The 20872-nt window shown below is 40.6% G+C and overlaps 3 protein-coding genes across 6 annotated transcripts in view; all 3 read left to right on the top strand.

Moving 5' to 3' along the window:
• Positions 1-10977, top strand: part of eda (ectodysplasin A) — a 42568-nt gene extending 31591 nt beyond the window's left edge. For 2 of the 3 annotated variants that reach the window (XM_034181809.1, XM_034181811.1), the window contains exons 7-8: positions 7002-7132; positions 10609-10977. In XM_034181809.1, the coding sequence (XP_034037700.1) occupies positions 7002-7132; positions 10609-10869 (392 nt within the window). In that variant the 3' untranslated portion in view covers positions 10870-10977. The remainder of the gene's footprint in view (positions 1-7001; positions 7133-10608) is intronic. The other variant, XM_034181810.1, reaches the window with a different exon arrangement.
• Positions 10978-12667: 1690 nt separating this feature from the next.
• Positions 12668-13982, top strand: LOC117520248 (tumor necrosis factor ligand superfamily member 13B-like). The gene is made up of 6 exons (XM_034181562.1): positions 12668-12877; positions 12996-13077; positions 13162-13218; positions 13301-13413; positions 13494-13650; positions 13747-13982. Exons 1-6 carry the CDS (start codon positions 12695-12697, stop codon positions 13860-13862), a joined length of 708 nt encoding a protein of 235 aa, XP_034037453.1. The 5' UTR covers positions 12668-12694; the 3' UTR covers positions 13863-13982.
• A 4168-nt stretch (positions 13983-18150) lies between these two features.
• Positions 18151-20641, top strand: LOC117520792 (transforming growth factor beta activator LRRC32-like). Of its 2 annotated transcripts, none has more exons than XM_034182126.1 (2): positions 18151-18577; positions 18743-20641. In XM_034182126.1, exons 1-2 carry the CDS (start codon positions 18428-18430, stop codon positions 20612-20614), a joined length of 2022 nt encoding a protein of 673 aa, XP_034038017.1. In that variant the 5' UTR covers positions 18151-18427; the 3' UTR covers positions 20615-20641. The 2 variants fall into 2 exon arrangements, with proteins under 2 accessions (XP_034038017.1, XP_034038018.1); XM_034182127.1 differs by having other exon boundaries at positions 18749-20641.
• Positions 20642-20872: the final 231 nt, after the last annotated feature.

Consider the following 20872-nt stretch of genomic DNA (forward strand, 5'->3'; position numbering starts at 1 on the left):
TTAAAAGCCTGTGGTACATAGCCAACTAATAAAGATAGATTGATCATATTTAAGATCGAAGCATTAATTAATGGTAGGGCTTCCTTGAGCAGCCTGGTAGGAATGGGGTCTAATAGACATGCTGATGGTTTGGAGGAAGTAACTAATGAAAATAACTCAGACAGAACAATCGGAGAGAAAGAGTCTAACCAAATACCGGCATCACTGAAAGCAGCCAAAGAGAATGATATGTCTTTGGGATGGTTATGAGTCATTTTTTTCTCTAATAGTTAAAATTTTATTAGCAAAGAAAGTCATGAAGTCATTACTAGTTAAAGTTAAAGGAATACTCGGCTCAATAGAGCTCTGACTCTTTGTCAGCCTGGCTACAGTGCTGAAAAGAAACCTGGGGTTGTTCTTATTTTCTTCAATTAGTGATGAGTAGTAAGATGTCCTAGCTTTATGGAGGGCTTTTTTATAGAGCAAGACTCTTTTTCCAGGCTAAGTGAAGATCTTCTAAATTAGTGAGACACCATTTCCTCTCCAACTTACGGGTTATCTGCTTTAAGCTGCGAGTTTGTGAGTTATACCACGGAGTCAGGCACTTCTGATTTAAGGCTCTCTTTTTCAGAGGAGCTACAGCATCCAAAGTTGTCCTCAATGAGGATATAAAACTATTGACGAGATAATCTATCTCACTCACAGAGTTTAGGTAGCTACTCTGCCCTGTGTTGGTATATGGCATTGGAGAACATAAAGAAGGAATCATATCCTTAAACCTAGTTACAGCGCTTTCTGAAAGACTTCTACTGTAATGAAACTTATTCCCCACTGCTGGGTAGTCCATCAGAGTAAATGTAAATGTTATTAAGAAATGATCAGACAGAAGGGGGTTTTCAGGGAATACTGTTAAGTCTTCAATTTCCATACCATAAGTCAGAACAAGATCTAAGGTATGATTAAAGTGGTGGGTGGACTCATTTACAGTTTGAACAAAGCCAATCGAATCTAACAATAGATTAAATGCAGTGTTGAGGCTGTCATTCTCAGCATCTGTGTGGATGTTAAAATCGCCCACTACAATTATCTTATCTGAGCTAAGCACTAAGTAAGACAAAAGGTCTGAAAATTCACAGAGAAACTCACAGTAACGACCAGGTGGACGATAGATAACAACAAATAAAACTGGTTTTTGGGGACTTCCAATTTGGATGGACAAGACTAAGAGTCAAGCTTTCAAATGAATTAAAGCTCTGTCTGGGTTTTTGATTAATTAATACGCTGGAGTGGAAGATTGCTGCTAATCCTCCGTCTCGGCCCGTGCTACGAGCGTTCTGGCAGTTAGTGTGACTCGGGGGTGTTGACTCATTTAAACTAACATATTCATCCTGCTGTAAACAGGTTTCTGTAAGGCAGAATAAATCAATATGTTGATCAATTATTATATCATTTACTAACAGGGACTTAGAAGAGAGAGATCTAATGTTTAATAGACCACATTTAACTGTTTTAGTCTGTGGTGCAGTTGAAGGTGCTATATTATTTTTCTTTTTGAATTTTTATGCTTAAATAGATTTTTGCTGGTTATTGGTGGTCTGGGAGCAGGCAACGTCTCTACGGGGATGGGGTAATGAGGGGATGGCAGGGGGAGAGAAGCTGCAGAGAGGTGTGTAAGACTACAACTCTGCTTCCTGGTCCCAACCCTGGATAGTCACGGTTTGGAGGATTTAAGAAAATTGGCCAGATTTCTTGAAATGAGAGCTGCTCCATCCAAAGTGGGATGGATGCCGTCTCTCCTAACAAGACCAGGTTTTTCCCAGAAGCTTTGCCAACTATCTATGAAGCCCACCTCATTTTTTGGACACCACTCAGACAGCCAGCAATTCAGGGAGAACATGCGGCTAAACATGTCACTCCCGGTCTGATTGGGGAGGGGCCCAGAGAAAACTACAGAGTCCAACATTGTTTTTGCAAAGTTACACACCGATTCAATGTTAATTTTAGTGACCTCTGATTGCCGTAACCGGGTGTCATTACTGCCGACGTGAATTACAATCTTACCAAATTTACGCTTAGCCTTAGCCAGCAGTTTCAAATTTCCTTCAGTGACCCCTGCTCTGGCCCCCGGAAGACAATTGACTATGGTTGCTGGTGTCGCTAACTTCACATTTCTCAAAACAGAGTCGCCAATAACCAGAGTTTGATCCTCGGCGGGTGTGTCGCCGAGTGGGGAAAAACGGTTAGAAATGTGAACGGGTTGGTGGTGTACAGGGGGCTTCTGTTTAGGACTACGCTTCCTCCTCACAGTCACCCAGTCGGCCTGCTTTCCCGGCTGCTCGGGATCTGCCGGAGGGGAACTAACGGCGGCTAAGCTACCTTGGTCCGCACTGACTACAGGGGCCTGGCTAGCTGTAGGATTTTCCAAGGTGCGGAGCCGAGTCTCCCATTCGCCCAGCCTGGCCTCCAAAGCTACAAATAAGCTACACTTATTACAAGTACCATTACTGCTAAAGGAGGCCGAGGAATAAATAAACATTTCACACCCAGAGCAGAAAAGTGCGGGAGAGACAGGAGAAGCCGCCATGCTAAACCGGCTAAGAGCTAATAGCTGCGTTAAGCTAGCGGATTCCTAAAAATACACAAAGTGAATAATGAGAAAATAATTTAGAGGTGATTCAGCAGAGGGAGTGCTTTAGTTAAGGCACGTGAAGATTACACTGTGAAACAAATCGATATCTAATTAACTAGATCAATCTAACTGTGCAGATTAAACAGCTAACGGATACAGCAAAACACCGCTGTGCTCCGGAACAGGAAGTGATACAATACCGCAGTGAGAGCCAACCACCAGTAGAGGCGTCAAGCGCCAGTCACTGGTGGCGTCAATCACTGAATTGCTGGTGACACTCAGAAATGATGCTGCTGAGCTCAGAAATGACTCATGCACAGTGAAGGCAGGACAGACCAATTTTTTGGGGGGGGGCTGTTCAGTCTGCAACACCGGGCTATCAGCATCTATGCTTTTCTGTACGTGTCTACTCCAGATGCAGAAGGTAAAAGTTGTATTTGGCTTCTCTGAATTTTTTTTTCCTCCCCTTTGTCCAAACTGGAACATGCTTCTGCACATCATCATCTGACAACAGTTCATCTGTGTGCAGCCACGCTGTTATCTTACAGACAAAAAAACAGACTCCCGTTGATAGCGCTCCCTCTCGTCACCTCGACAGTGACATTCGTGTCACTGGGAGCTCTGCCTGTGAGGTCGAAAGACGTGGGAAGAACATGTATCATCATGAAGCTGTTGGACAGGGATGTCCAGCACTGTTAATATCTCTTCAGGAGGACAAACATCCAAGTCTTTAAAATCTCGATCTTACTGCATGGTTTTGAGACATGGGCACTAACCAGTGTGCTAAGCTGAGCACTGAATGCTCTCCACCGGAGAGATGTGATGTGTTGATGCAGATCTGTTAACTTCCCAGAAAACGTCTCACTTGAATCTGCTTTCCAAATGAGGTGTGTCATGTTCTGGGCACCATCTGGCTCTTAAAGGGGGTGAGAGATTACACTGTGTTTGGTTTGTTTTATGTGAATAAAACACACTCATGACTCATTTGCATTTGATTGTGTAGTCAGATTGCTTGTCCCCTAAATAGCAAAGTGGACTTGGGCAATCCATCGTAGATGAGCAAAATACGGCCTTTTGTGTCGAACACAGCAGTTAGTTCAGTGGATTAGGAGCTGGCCTGCCAACTGGTAGACCTGGGTTTGACTCCCGCTCATGTTACCTGTCTGTATCTTTGAACAAGTCAATTAATGTGCATTGTCTCAATCCGCCCAGCTGTAAAAATGGGTACCCATCTGATAAACAGAAAAGCAGCTCTACGTCTTCTTCAAATGAGCAGTTTTTGTGAATAATCCAGATGAGGAATGCTACTAACTTATGACACTGTGTCCATGTGCTACAGAAAATGTAACCAATCAGCGTCCTTGTTTCCAGACAAGTTTTGCAGCTACACTCAATTGTTCAAAACTTTGCCTTGGAAAAAAAAAATGACAGATTAAGTGTTTCATTCAAATTATACCTTTAACTCCAAATTCTGGCCTTATAGTTTCCTTTGAAAGAAAACATACATTTTGCTCAAAACATATATTCTTTAAAACATCTGTTCACTGTCATCCGAAATACACAACAAGCCCGTTTTCTGGCATTACATATTATCATATTAAAGTTTTTCATTTGCAGATTATCTTTCTTTAACAAAAAAATTACACTACACATGTGGCCGGTTTTTTATGAGCATGATCGAGTGCCCAGGAGCCTCACTGGTGCCAACCTTAGTAACTGGAGGAGGACCCAGCTGCAACACATGGGTGGACCATTATGTGACATGAGGATGAACAACACATCTCTCTGGGCAGTTCCTAGTTGAAACGCAAATCAGTTCGATCAGCATCAACACACAGTACCAGTGCATGCTCCTGCAACTGACACAAGCTCATCTGTAGTACCTCCACTGGCTAAAAATAAACCCCACACAAAGAAATTTATGTAGAAATTGTCTGTTGGTTAGGGCCCCTTCACACATAACAAGAAAAACGCAGAAACCGGAAGAAAATCCGTGAACCAAAAACGAAATGGGGAACCACGAAACATTCCACATGCTGTCAGGAGGGGCGCACAGTCGAACAGGTGTGCACGATACTGCGGCAACGGTTTTGTGCACGAACACAGTGCAAGCGCGTGGAAAGTCACACACACAGCAGTGGAGGGGAAAAAAATTAATAAAACACCACAATTTATAATACTTAATTCCTGTTATAAAGAGCGGATTTAGCCTCCGCCTAGACGTACACCAGGAAGTAATGAAATTACGTGGATTACTGTTCTCTCTTTCATGTTTTACATGAATTACCTGATGCGCTCAAGCCAGCCGGCTCCCGTGTCATGAACACATCAGCCGGCATGGCGTGTCCAGCACGCAGTGATCCGCTGCAAATGATCTGTGTTTTAATTATTACAATGTGGGGAAATCCCGCAGTGACTCATGCCTCGCGGGGTGTCCCGTGGGGTGATTTCCTGCATGGCACCATATTCATCAGTGTTGCTGTGTGCTGATGCAGCGGTCAGCTGAAGTAATGTGTGTTAATTTATTACCACGCGAGGACAGCATGTCAACATCCTTCTATGATTTGCGAGCACAGATATCTGACCAGCGGCATGTCCCAGAGGGACGCGCCCACTTTTGTCAGCGGACCTCGGCAGGTCACAGAAAAAAAGGCTGTTGCTTTGTTCTGTGATTTGAATTTAATGTCGGTATTATGTGTTTGTCCTGCATCTGTCTGATGTCTGTGTTTTTAATTTAACACCTTGCGTGCACGATCAGGTCCAGCGGGCACTCTGCGGTCAGCTGACAGGCGCTGTATGTCCACAGCAAAGCATATGAGCAAGGCGATCACACAAGAATGAGTTCACGCCTTCACCCTTGTGTGTTTTATTTAATTTCCACTCTGTCAAGTAAACTACAATTTACGTGGTGGAAGTGACATCAGCCGACCGGGTGGCTTCACGTCGCGCAGTGCCCTCACACGCTGGCCGGTAAAAGTGAGGGAGTGCGTGCCTGCACACTCGTGCACTGCGTGTTCTCCAGCAGAGTTGGAGGACACAGCGGTCAGCTGGTCCAGAACCACACTGCACTGGACAGCGACAGCTGGCACTGTTGGATTCATGGTGTGTGTGTGTGGGGGGGTCGGCACAGTTATACCCGTGTGTTGTTCGGTGACGCCGCACTTGTGTTGCACTTTGATAGTTTTTACAGACAAGTCGAATGTGATCGCCTGCTGTCTACTATCGAACCAGGTGTGCGAAGAGCCCCGCCTTTTCTGAATGTGCAGCGAACGGTGTTAGATGTTCATGTATGACACCTGGAATTTGGCCAACACCTGCAGAGAGGGGATTGAATGACCACGCACAGAGCATTCCCTGTCTTTTGGCCGCTTGTGTGCGCAAATGGTTGTAGCGACAGGTGTATGAGGCGTTTGAGGCAGCTCCGATTTTTCATGAATGGCATGCAATTCCTCCTTTATGCGTTAGTCTGTTTCAGTGGTATTATGTGTGAAGGGGTCCTTAAGTACGTGTTGAAGAAATTTTCACAGTGATCCCAGTCTGCTTTAAAATATTTCATTTCTGTAATATAAGGAGACACATTTTTCAGATTTTGGTTCATCCTTGAGCCATCCCAGCTTGTGGTTCTGCTAAATATTACAATTCTGACTGCACTCTGTCATTTGACAGAGAAATATAGCAATCAAAAGGATGGGAATTGATAGATTTTGCTGTTGTTGTTGGGTTTGGTTGTGTTTTCTTTTATAGATATCTGGGCCATTATTGATTTTTCTTACTTCTGTGTGGTTGGATGTGATATGTTGCTCTTTTTGATATATTGTTTTTATGATGTGCTGAAGAGATGCTGCTAAAACGAAGTTTCATTGTGTACACAATGACAGTAAAGTTCTATTCTATTCTATATGACCAGTTTTTTATGAATTCCATTATCGATTCCTGATTAATTTCCTGTGTGGCAAAAGTGTAGACCTTCCCATTTTTGACATTAGTGCAGCTGTTTTCCTTGTTACTATATGCCGATTTTGACGTCATGATGCCACATGTGACCTCATGACACTAATGTTTTTGCAATGCAGAAGCATCATGTTTTCATGGTAATTGCCAAAGAGTGTTTTCTTAGAAAAAGTACTTTGTAAAGCACATAAAGTTTTTCAGTTCATTATGTGAGAATGGTTTGGGTAGTTTGTGAGCAGTCTTGCAGATCCACAGACAAACAAAAGGTTTTACCCGTGTGTTAGCTGTAATTACAGAGTAATCCTATATGTTTTAAAGCAGTGCTGCAGGTTTATGCACAGACACATTCCCACTCCTTCACAGGTGTACGGTATTCAGCATCGGGTTCGTCGGTTGGCGTTTTTGTTGACTGTTTGCCTCTTGCTTCTTGTTTACCGTTTAGATCTGTCTGAAGGTATCCTGAGGAACTGGAAGATGGTGTCCATCCATCACCGTGTCTTTAAAATGCACTCTCGCTCTGGAGAGCTGGAGGTGCTGCTGGACGGTGTCTACTTCATATATAGTCAGGTAGAAGTGAGTACGGTCCTTGACGTAACTCTTATAATTCACAGTTCACAAACAAAAGAACTGTTAATGTTTTATTTACACATCCAGCAGTGTAACTCTCCAATTGCACTGTAGTGCTTTCACTGTTGCTCTCTTACTACAGTCCAAGTCAGAATTATTGGCATCCCTGAATTTTAAGTACAAAAAATAATAATATATGTACAGTGGCACTGTTTTGTGTGTGTAATTTTGTACACCTCTGTACAACACCACAATAGAGTTGAAATGAAACGGACAAGATGTGCTTGTTGTGTAGGCTTCAAACTTTAATCCAAAGTGTTCAACAAAAATGTGAACCATTTAGGAATTGCAGCCTTTATTATACCTGGTGCCTCAATTTTAGAGTCCATGAGTAATTGGACAACCTAAATATAAGGATTATTTTCAAATTGCTACTTTTACAGTCTGTTTTACTGAATGTCTTGAACCTAATTAACATTTTTTTAATGTGTGATACTTACTGTATGGTACAACCCCAATTCCAGTGAAGTTGGCATGTTGTGTAAAATGTAAATAAAAACAGAATACAATGATTTGAAAATCCTCTTCAACCTATATTCAATTGAATACACCACAAAGACAAGATATTTAATATTCAAACTGATAGACTTTGTTGTTTTTGTACAAATATTTGCTCATTTTGAAATGGATACCTGCAACACATTTAAAAAAAGTTGGGACGGGGCAACAAAAGACTGGGAAAGTTGATGAATGCTCAAAGAACACCTAAATGGAAACAGGTGAGTGTCATAATTGGGTATAAAAGGAGGATCCCCAAAAGGCTCAGCCATTTACAAGCAAAGATGGGGCGAGGATCATCACTTTGTGAACAACTGCGTGAAAAAAATAGTCCAACAGTTTAAGAACAGTGTTTCTCAACATTCAGTTGCAAGGAATTTAGGGATTCCATCATCTACAGTCCATAATATAATCAGAAGATTCAGAGAATCTGCAGAACTTACTACACCTAAGTAGCAAGGTCGAAAACCAACATTGAATGCCCGTGACCTTCAATTCCTCAGGTGGCACTGCATTAAAAACCAACATCATTGTGTAAAGGATCTTACCGCGTGGGCTCAGGAACACTTCAGAAAACCATTGTAGCGACAAACTGTGTTAATTGACATCTACAAGTGCAACTTAAAACTCTACCATTCAAAGCGAAAGCCAAACATCAACATCTAGAAATGCCGCCGCATTCTCTGGGCCCGAGCTCATTTGAAATGGACAGAGGCAAAGTGGAAAAGTGTGCTGTGGTCTGATGAGTCCATGTTTCAAATTGTTTTTGGAAATCATGGACGTTGTGTCCTCCGTACAAAAGAGGAAAAAGACCATCCAGATTGTTACCAGCGCAAAGTTCAAAAGCCAGCATCTGTGATGTATGGGGGTGTCTTAGTGCCCATGGCATGGGCAACTTACACATCTGTGATGGCACCATCAATGCTGAAAGGTACATCCAGGTTTAGGAGCAACACATGCTGCCATCCAAGCAACGTCTTTTTCAGGGATGTCCATGCTTATTTCAGCAAGACAATGCCAAGCCACATTCTGCACGTGTTACAACAGTGTGACTTCGTAGTAAAAGAGTGCAGGTACTAGACTGGCCTGCCTGCAGTCAAGACCTGTCACCCATTGAAATGAGCAAAATACAACAACAGAGACCCCCGGACTGTTGAACAACTGAAGTCGTACATCAAGCAAGAATGGGAAAGAATTCCACCTACAAAGCTTCAACAGTTAATGTCCTCAGTTCCCAAATGCTTATTGAGTGTTGTTAGAAGGAAAGGTGATGTAACACAGCGGTAAACAGACACCCTCTCTACTTTTAAGATTAGGCTTAAAACTTTCCTTTTTGCTAAAGCTTATAGTTAGGGCTGGATCAGGTGACCCTGAGCCATCCCTTAGTTATGCTGCTATAGACTTAGACTGCTGGGGGGTTCCCGTGATGCACTGAGTGTTTCTTTCTCTTTTTGCTCCATATGCACCACTCTGCATTTAATTATTAGTGATTGATCTCTGCTCCCCTCCACAGCATGTCTTTTTCCTGGTTCTCTCCCTCAGCCCCAACCAGTCCCAGCAGAAGACTGCCCCCCCCTGAGCCTGGTTCTGCTGGAGGTTTCTTCCTGTTAAAAGGGAGTTTTTCCTTCCCACTGTTGCCAAGTGCTTGCTCACAGGGGGTCGTTTTGACCATTGGGGTTTTTCCGTAATTATTGTATGGCCTTGCCTTACAATATAAGGCGCCTTGGGGCACCTGTTTGTTGTGATTTGGTGCTATATAAATAAAATTGATTTGATTTTGATTTGATTTAAACACACCACTGTTCCAGCTTTTTTGAAATGTGTTGCAGGCATCCATTTCAAAATGAGCAAATATTTGCACAAAAACAAAAACGTTTATCAGTTTGAACATTAAATATCTTGTCTTTGAGGTGTGTTCAATTGAATATAGGTTGAAGAGGATTTGCAAATCATTGTATTCTGTTTTAATTTACATTTTACAGAACATCCCAACTTCATTGGAAATGGGGTTGTACATTTGTCTGCTTTGGAAGTCCTCAAAAACTAAGTGAACATGCAAAAAAGGAGACTCGTGAGGGAAGCCACCAAGACACCCATGACAACTCCAAAGGAGTTCTAGGATTCTGTGATTGGAAAAACGGTGCACAGTGAAACGTTTGTCTGTTGCATCCCCAGTTATACAGCTTCAATTGGAACAGAGAAGCGTTCAAGCCTAGGTTTCATCTGTGTTCTTGCAACTAAATCCTTTGCTTCATTCCACCATAAAGATGTGACTGGTGTTGCAACAGACAAAAGTTGCACTATGTACATTTGTCTCTCAATCACAGCCACAGGAGCTCATAATTCCTTAAGAGTTGTCATGAGTGCCTTGGTGGCTTCCCTCACCTATCTCTTTCCCAAGCAGTTTTATAGAACTGCCTACTCCAGACAGATTTACCATACAGTACCATATTGTTTGTATTTCTTGCTTACTCGTGTAAATGAAGTCCAAAATACATTCAGTGACTTGAAAAAGTTTGTGTCCATCCTCTGATTTGTCTAAAGTAAACTGGGCTGTATAAAGTGATGATTTGATCTAAACTCATTAACTCTAACATGGATTTTTATTTATATATCACTATAAGAAAGCATTTGTCGTTCCTTAACTTTGGACTTTATATTAAATAGTTTTAATATATAAATTTGGTTATTTGCATTATTTTCTGAGCATATTTAAAATTGTGTATTTAAAATTTAGGTAGGCTGGTAATTGTGTCCAGGACTGTGCGGCTGACAGACAGCCTCAATAATTCAAACCCTCGTTGGCTGTTGCAACATTCCAGCTGTTTCATCTTAACCTACACCCTCATTTATCACGTGGACTCGTGTTCTGGAGCAAAACGCTCTCAACCTTTTGTGAATTTTATGTCTTCCGTACCTACCAGGTATACTACCTCAACTTCACCGATATTGCCAGCTATGAGGTGATGGTGGACTCCCACCCATTCCTGCGCTGCACCTGCAGCATAGAGACGGGCCAGCGCAAATTCAACACCTGCTACACAGCTGGCGTGAGCCTGCTACGAGCCGGCCAAAGGATCTCCATACGTATCGTCTATGAAGACACACTCATCAGTATGACCAACCACACCACCTTCCTCGGCAGCGTCAGACTCGGAGAGGCTCCATCTGCTGGACAGAATTGATAACTGCACCACTAACAGCCCTCTTGCCTTGTGCTGAATGGACGTTGCTGACAAACTAATCCTGCCAGTTTATTAAGTCAATTAGATGTGTGTTGAACGGCCTTTTTATAAGACACTATAAAGAGGATATTTAAGCCTTCTGGTGGTTAAAGTTGAAGCCCCTATCTGACTCTTGCTCACTTTCTCAACTTTGTATTGAAAAAAGCTTAATGTAGATTAATGGTTCCCCTGACGTACAGCACTGCAAAAGAGTTTGTGCATCCTTGAGTTTTTACATTTTTGTTGACATCAAAAAATGTAAAATAAATTCTAAAATGATGCCCTTTAAACTTACTGTTAAAACTGTGTACAACTTGGGAAAGACATATGGATACATGCAATCACTGAATACGTCTTAGATTTCATTTTCTTCCATCACTGAGAAATCCAAACTGTATGGTACTCTATTGTAAATCTGTCTGGCGTCATTAATTCTAGGCTACTTTGTGCCCATGCAAAAAGAAAGCTAGTGAGGGAAGCCACCAAGACAACCATGACAACTCTGAAGGAGTTGTAAGCATCTGGCTGTGATTGGAGAAATGCCATAGTGTGACTTTTGCCTCACCAGATGTACAGCTTCTTGGTGTAGTGGAACAGAGAAGGATTTTCTTCAAAAGATATGACATTTCAGCTACAGTTTTGCCATATGGGAGACTCAAGCCTAGATGTGACATTTTCTTGTAGCAAAATCTTACTTCATTTCTCTCCATCATGATACTCTGACTGGTGGGTGATGCGACAGACAAAACTTTCACAATGCCCAGTTTCTCCAGTCGTAGCTGTCATGAGTGTCTTGATGGCTTCTCACTTCTTCTTTTTGCATGGGCACTCCGTTTTTGAGAATTGATGACTCCAGACAGATTTACCATATATTACCACATTGTTTTGATCTTTTTTTTTGTTTTAGTTTATTTTAATGTTATGAAAAAATTCAAATGTAAATGTTCAAGGGTGCATAAAGTTATTTTACAGCCCTGTAGATTCTGTGCAAAAAAAATAATCTTGTCAAACATACGTTCCTATTTATATTTTCAACCTTCTGCTGACGAGGAACGCTTGTGGTTTCATGAGAAGGAAGGACGCTGCGCTGACTGACAACAAAAAGTTTGAAGTGTTGTTGAGTGATAATCTTGTATCTCCAAAAACTGGGAGTTATGTGGACTATGTTGTTTGCATGTTGTATACTTGCCCTTTTCAAATTTTTTTAGCAGTTTGTTTCAACTACCATATGTTCAAACATAAATATGACTATTATTTTTCAGTAAAAGTATACATGCATCCATGCAAAGCTTAAAAGAAGCATTAAAACTGGAGTTATAACATAGTCACAGAGCAACAGCACATTATATTTTGCGCACATTTGCACTACAGCATCCCTGCAGAATGTCGGCGAAATGTTCTGTTACATATTGTTTAGTTACCGTATGAATGAATCCATGTGGAAAAAAATGAGTTGTTTATATGTCACTGTATATATTGTATATAAAATGGGATATACTTTTGTAAATGGAGTTGACTGATGGATTAAAATGTGTTGTTTTGTCAAAAGACATTTTTCTTCACTGTCTGCTGCCACTGATACTGAATTTGAACAAGAAGAAACGTCTTTCATATTCAGCTCTGCTGACGCTAATACTGATGACAACGTCCTGTGACTGAGGTCTTACGGCCAAGAGAAGATAGTTCCTCATTTATAAACTCGTTTTGAAACTGAACATTTAAGTTTCCGGGGTGAACTGATGCGTGACCTCACTCTCGTTTGCAACAACATATAGCAGGTCTCGCTATGCTTTACAATACTCTGTTGTTGCTCCTGGCATTTACGTTGGGTCTGAGTATCTTCCTAGTCTACAAAGCCAGAGCTTCAGAAAATGAGTTCCTCAAACTCCAAGGAGACATTCTGCAATTAAATCCGCCACGTTCTGAGGAAGTTGATGGGAAAACGGCCAAGATCTCTAAAACCAAGGAGGTATGTCTGTGATTATGAAGGATGGACTGACTCATCTTGGACATCACTGCTGAGATTTAAACACTGCATTCTGAGAGCATTGTAATAATATAAAACATAATGCTTTGTTTTCTCTTAGGACAGAAAGACAAGTAATTTCCAAGAAACTCCTCTGAAGAGGTCTTTTAGTAGAGTGAAAAGGGAGCAGGGCGGGTGTGGAGGTGCGCTGGATTCATTATATAAGGTTTTGGGATCAAGACCATAAACTAGGTTAATTCATTACATTTTTTTTCCCTTCTTACCAGCTCCAACATCACTACTGCAGTTAACCGCAAATAGTAAGAAAAAAACTGTTATCAAAGGTAATCCTAAACTATCATAATAATTTAAAAGGACCTTAATCTGCTTTTGTTTTAGTAAATGTATCTTGTTTTATCATCACAGGAAATGTAATCAAAATCCCTTGGAGTGTTTCTGTGCAGCAGGGAAATGCAGTTTCACCAAAGAAAAGCACAGTTGTTGTCCAAGAAGATGGTTTTTACTTTGTGTTTGGACAAGTATGGTGTCACTGATATGACTCACTCACTGATATCACATCTAATTCGCTCCAGCGGCTAATGTTCCGCTTAATTTGTAGGTGTTATTCCAACAATCCAGCACACTTGCGGGCCATGTAGTTCGAAGGAGTTCCACGTCATCGAGGGGATCGGCAGAGGTCTTACACTGCCTGCAAGAGATGTCCAATGTGCATTCTTCCAAGATGTGCTATTCTGCCAATACATGCTACTCTGCCGGTCAGAAAGGCCTTTAAACAGAATTATGTGTTGTAATAATTAATTAGCTGTGTGTTGTGTGCTTCTGTTTAATACCGTATATATCTTTGACCACAGGCATTGTGGAGCTGCAACAGGGGGATGAACTTGAACTGGTGGTACCATACAGGCCCCAAATTCTGATCTCCATGGACGCAGACTCCACCTTCTTTGGTGTCATACAGCTAAACTAAAAAAAGGCATTCTGAACATGAAAAAGGCACTCAGGGGGTGCAACACTCATGCCTTACATGTATGACGGAGATTCATGCAAAATAATTCTTTGTAATATATGGTTGACTGAGTGGTCTTGACATTTGACTGAACCATGTTATTGTTCACTGCCCTACGTGTTTAATCCATACTGGTTCCAAAGTGGTTGAGTTAAGCAGCTATGATTCAAATCCACCTGCAGTGAAAGTGATGTGACTTCATATGAGTTGTTTTAACCAAAGTCAGTATGGCTGGGGGACTTGGACGCTCACGCTAATCGGCGACCTAAGCAGATGATTGGTTGTCTTTTGTACTAGGTTTCTTTTGGAGGATCCTTGGGTGACAAATGACTTTGTTTTAAAGCAGCTGTTACTTAGAGAGACTCCCAGTATGATGAGGAGAATGATTTGCATTGTGAGGGGATAAATGCACTACGTGGTCCAAATGTCTTAGCTGATGTTCTGTCACCGTGAAAGGTATACCCCTCGTCTGGGTGTCTCCAAGTAACCACTTAACTGACAGTCATTCCAGCATTAAGAATATTCCAATGAGACATAATATCAAAGACATCTAGTCATCACTTTAAGTTACTAGTTGGCATCCAGGTCTTACAACCATACAGTAAGACAAAAGACACCAGGACCCTAAAAGACTTGGACCTTTGTTTTCCTGCAAAGATATAATGGTCAACCACTTCTATCCAGCAACCGTGTGACTCTTCCCAAGTGCATCTCAATCTCAGAATCCTAGGACCCAGAGACATGAATTTCACAGACAAATTAATGTCTCTGCAAGTCCAACACTTTTACTGCATACAGATCCATTTATAATGTCTGACAGCCTGGATCTTCATTTTGATCCAGGACAAACACAAACCCAAATAATCTGCTGCAATCTGGGTATCTGTTGATTCAACCAAGCATTGTTTTTTAAGTCAATGTCACTATTCCTTTCCTTGTTAACAAAGGCACCCATGACACTGGTTTCCATAACACTATCTAACACCCATTCAATACAAACACTGAATAGCGCAGGAGCCAGAACATCCCTGACGAACACCAGTTTTCACTGAGAAAACTGTTTCTGCCCCCACAGAAACTATGAAGCATGTCAAAACCATAGGTCTATCTTTAACCAGTTCCTTGAAATAGCCATTCTGAATATTCCCTATAAGTAAGCACTGGATGCAAATTTTGACTTTGGCCTGTAACACTGACTTTTAAACATTTTTTTTCAAAATCAAGTCAATTTGTCCTTAGCCTAACCTGTAATAATTACACCATTTTTGACCAAATCTGATCAAAGTCGTATTGATTTGTTTTGTTCACACAGAACAAAACAAAAGCATATTGCTACCGCCTCACCTGGGGGTAGTAATGAACTTTGCAGGATGTGAGAAGCTGACACAGAGCTGTGTGAGGGGATGATGATAAAGGAACGAGTGACAGCAACAGGAAAACTGAATATCGCAAAGATGTCATCACATCTCCTCAGCTTAATTTATGATACACAAAAAAACAACTTGACACAGGCTGTTGCCACAGGTTTGGGTTAGAACATGCCTTGTTAATACAAAATGTTAACGTTTATTGTTAGAAATAGGTTTATAAAAAAACAGAACAATTTACAATAAGGGTGCATGCCATAATAAGGATTAACTAACAGTTAATTAAGCATTACCTAAAGTGTTTAGAAACCATTTATTAGCCGTGCTCATGCTAGTTAATGCACTAACGAGTACTGAAGAGTTAACTGTGTTTATTAATCATTTATAAATGGCATTGAGTCTCTTTATAATTTATTAATTAGTGTATAAATTAGTAACTTTAACATGAACATTATTAATAAATGATTCTGAAACACAGTTAACTCTTAATTCACTGTTATCTTGTGTTTATTATATAATTAACTGTTAATTAATGTACATATAATGTAAAGTCTTACAAAACAATCAAAAAAGGTTCAAATGCCCCTTCATATTCGCCCTATTGACGTATCCCATAATCCCTTGTGTACCAGAGAGTTGCTGCAGTCAAACAACACGATGACAGTTGTAAATGAATATTATACTACAAAAATGTATTTTTTATGCTTTTTGTCACGTTAATAAGAGACTGCTGCATGATACCCTGAAAACTTGCTAAAACAATTATAACAGTCTGTGTCTGTTACGTTTAATCTGCATGGAATTTAATAAACGCAAACCGAATTTCAGACATATTATATATATTAGTCTGGAACAAAGAGGACAGTGTTGCAAAGAACAATAATCAAGATGTTAAAGAGCAAACTTCACTTTCCCCCAGAACGACATGATCAGGAAGTGATTGTAGCTCACAGCAGCTCCCATTGAAAATAACAGAGAGACAGCCTGTGATTCTCACGTTTACATAAAACAAATACAATAACAACGTCTATAAACCCAGAGAATATATTCATGAGAGTTTTAGGCACAATATAAAAATAGTTTTATGTTGCGATGTTAATGGTGTTGTCCGTGTGCAGCGGTTAAAGTGCAGTGTGATCAGAGCGTCTCAATGCAGTTCTCAATGTCACTGAGATCTCGCAGAGTGGCGACCTCTTCGAGGTTTTCCCGGATTTGAAATGTCAATAGGGTGAACTAGCTGATATTATCCAATCTATGAGTCACAGGGTGTCTATCCTTTACATAAAATAAAATTTGAATTACTCTAAAAACTGCTATTTTGCATGTGTATATATGGGCTACAGGACAACAGGCAAGTAGCTTGGTGGGAAGGCAACAACTGTTGGCGCAATTCTTAGAAAATGGAAGAAACACATGATGACTCTGTCTTCCCCGGTTTTTGTCTCCATGCACGATCTCACCTCGTGGGGTAAGGATGACTCTGAGAAAGTCCAGAACTACACAGGAGGACCTGGTCAATGACCTGAAGAGAGCTGGGACCACAGTCACAAAGATTACATTAATAACACATGATGCTGTCATGGTTAAAAATCCTGCAGGGCAGCAAGTTCCCCCTGCTCAAGCCAGCACATGTCCAGGCCCATTTGAAGTTCACCAGTGACCATCTGGATGATCTAGAGGAGGCATGGGAGAAGGTCATGTGGTCAGATGAGACCAAAATAGAGCTTTTTAGTATCGGCTCCACTCGCTGTGTTTGGAGGATGAGAACAACCCCAAGAACACCGTCCCAACCGTGAAGCATGGGGGTGGAAACATCATTTTTGGGGGTGCTTTTCTGCAAAGGGGACAGGACGACTGCACCGTATTGAAGGGAGGATGGATGGGGTCATGAATTGTGAGATTTTGGCAAACAACCGCCTTCCCTCAGAAAGAGCATTGAAGATGGGTCGTGGCTGGGTCTTCCAGCATGACAATGACCCCAAACACACAGCCAGGGCAACTAAGGAGGGGCTCCGTAAGAAGCATTTCAAGGTCCTGGAGTGCCTGGTCAGTCTCCAGACCTGAACCTGAACTCAATAAAAAAATCCTTGGAGGGAGCTGAAACACAAAACCTGAAAGATTTGGAGAAGATCTGTATGGAGGAGTGGACCAAAATCCCTGCTGAAGGGTGCAAACTGAGTCTGAGCTCTGTAACTGCAAACAAAGGTTTCTGTACCAAATATAAGGTCTATTTTTCTAGTGGATCAAATACTTATTTCATGCAATAAAATGCAAATTAATTATTTAAAAATCATACGTGATTTTATGATTTTTTTTTTTTTTTTTGATTGTCTCTCACAGTTGAAGTGTACCTACGATTAAAATTACAGACCTCTCCATTGTTTGTAGGTGGGAAAACTTGCAAAATCGACAGTGGGTCAAATACTTATTTGCCTCACTACCTGCTTTAATAGTCGAGATATTTCAAATTCAGGGATATTATGTTTGAAGGATTTTTAGCCACGGTGTGCCTGTAGGCGTGTCTCCGAGCAATGTGTATATGTGCTACCACCTTTCATCCGTCTATTTTAACACCTCTGTTTGGAACCTCATCAGGGGCTTCCCTCCTCCACACCATTCATCCTTTTATTTGTTCCTCTCTTCTATTTTAAGACTGCTTCCATTACAGGGAGGACACAAAGGTGTAAACTGTTCTCTGTCACGCTGTGAAAAAACAAAAAGCCTGTTGGATTTATATGTTTTATATATATATATATATATATATATATATATATATATATATATATATATATATATATATATATATATATATATATATATGTTTTATCAGTTGCAAGCATCAGATTTTTTTTTTTTTTTTGAGTGGGGGATGACATGCATGCTTTAAAATATTCATCACTTATTGTGCGATACTGTGCCTCAGTGCAACACAATTCATCTTATATTTCCCCATAATAAGGAAAAATAGATGGAGCAATGTGACTATATTTGTCTTATAAAAGTGGTATTTTTACAATAGAAGAATTTCCAAATGCATAAAATGGCATTTAATACAAAGTCATACATCACTGGCAGTATCTCGATTGTCTAAATATAGCCCTCATAATGCCTATCTGGTGTCCACAGCTGTTTTTGCTCGCTCTCTCTTTTTAATCAAGCATGGCTATAAGAGGGTGTGTGTGCGTGAGTACTTTGTGTAACGGCAGCAGCCGCCGAAAAATGGTCAGACGTATGTTTTACAAACTCCTAATACTCTGGTCACTCAGTCATGACCTTTACATCACTGGGCTGCACCATCATGATCTCAAGGTAGGTTCAAAATGAACAATTTAAATATTTCTTTAATTGTTGTATTCAAGCCTTAAAAGTTGCAAATGGTGTTGCCATCTTACCGGTGTGGAATCTTAAAAGCTATTAGGGTTGTTTGACTATGGTTTCTTTGCTCTAAATGATTAATCTTCCTTTCATTTCAAGGAGCAGTCCTGGCACAACCACAGCCTTTATTCCATCCCTGTGGATTTGGATATAAGGCTCAGAAGACTAGACCTGTCCAATAACTTCATCAGACAGTTGCACACACTTGGTTTGCCATATTTGGAGCAGCTGGACTTGAGTTGCAACCACCTGGATCTCATCTCCGAAAAAGCTTTAGAAAACCTGGTTCAGCTTGAGGAGTTGAATTTGTCCAGAAATGCATTAAACAACAACCTTGGCAGCAACAGCAAAGCTCTCCAGTCCATCAGTCGATTGAAGACATTAGACATATCAATGAACTCTTTGAACGATGACGCGGCCGAACTGTATCTTCAAAACAAATCTTCTCTTGATCAACTCAAGATGACTGGTAACACTTTAAAAAGACTTACTCCCAGACTGTTTCAAGAAAGCAGGAGTTTGAGGGCCATCACTCTTGACGAAAACATGATTAGAGTTATTGAAGAGGGTACGTTCGAACTATTAAGTCGACTCGAGATGCTCAATTTGGCCAAAAATAATCTTGCTCACATCTGTGATTTTAGATTATATCAAGTCAAATATCTTAACCTCAGTCGAAATTCAGTGGAATTCTTTGTTACACATCAGGACGACAATTCATACAGACTAGAAATTCTTGATCTGAGTTTCAACAAGCTCCTTTATTTCCCAGTTGTTCCAAAGCAGAACCGTTTGAGGTATCTTTATTTACAGAATAATATGGTTGGCACCTTGAGTTCAGAGGCTACAATGGTGGCCCAGGTTAATTCTCTTTATAATGAGATCACAAGTGTCGCTACAGGTGAAAATAAGATTCATTCCAACTGGAAGCTGATGCCAGTGGTTTACATTGACCTGAGCTACAACCAGTTCACCACTTTCCCAATGGAGACTTTAAGCTTCCTCTCATCTTTAGAAACTTTGAACATTGGTTACAACTGCATCCAAAATATCTTCTGGAACATGACATATGACACTCAGTTTGGATACAGTCAGCCCTTCTTAATTTCCTTAAAGCATCTTGACCTGCAAAGCAACAGACTAGGATATATTTCCCCGATCTTTCTGAAACGTCTTGTACAGCTTGAAACTTTAAACCTACAGGGCAATTCTGTGAAACCTTGTGCCCCCATGGATCATCTCCAGACCTCTCAAGCAACAATGCATACCGAAAATCCAAATATGTCCTGTGTTGACTTTGGAGTTGCAACCACTCTTAAACATCTCAGCCTTCAAGAAAATAACATAAACACCCTTAAACCAAATATATTTAAGAAGACAGAGCTGGTTTCTCTCAACCTTGCGAGAAACATAGATATGGTAATGCATGAAGGTGCACTAGAAGGTGCACAGAGGTCTCTTCAGTCCCTGATTATTAGTGAAAACAACATGAGCAGCTCTGATCTTTGCCTACCCTGCATGCCGGCGTTAACACATCTCAACATGTCGACTAACCATCTTGATATTATACCCACTAATTTAAGCTGCTCTCCTCTGAGAGAAATTGACATAAGAAATAACGCATTTGTGTCTCTAAACCATTCTTTGATCCGCGCTTTAGCCAGGCACCTCAATATGATGTATATTAGTGGGAATTATTTTAACTGTTGTGACAGTAAATGGCTGGTAATAATAAATGAACTGAAGACTAAACTGCCTGACATCGGTCAAGCTGAATGCTTTATAGATAATCACCATGTCGTGATGACGGAGTTTTTGAAAAGTCCTTCTCTGTATTGTTTGTGTCATACAAATGTACAGGACATAAACTTCGGACAAATGATCATAATTGTTTTATCTGTACTTGTAACAGCAACAACAGTCATTTTCACCAGGAATGTGTATTGTAAGCAAACATCATTCCTAGTTTGACTTAAAATCAGTGGTAGGCACAGCTAATTGAAAAAAAAAATGGCTTTGCTAATCGCTAATGCCTGAACAGAAATGTTAAATATTATATGCCAAACTGGTAAACTGCCAAAACATTTAGCACAAGCTACCGCTAACCAAAAAGATCATAAGATGCTTGATGCCTTCTCAATTTGTGTCAGTTTCATTTATTGTTTCAACAGTATCAAATGTAGGATTTTAAGGTTTGCAAACATTTTTGACCATAAATGGTATTGTAAA

This window comes from Thalassophryne amazonica, chromosome 11 (assembly GCF_902500255.1).
Source record: "Thalassophryne amazonica chromosome 11, fThaAma1.1, whole genome shotgun sequence".
NCBI lineage: Eukaryota > Metazoa > Chordata > Actinopteri > Batrachoidiformes > Batrachoididae > Thalassophryne > Thalassophryne amazonica.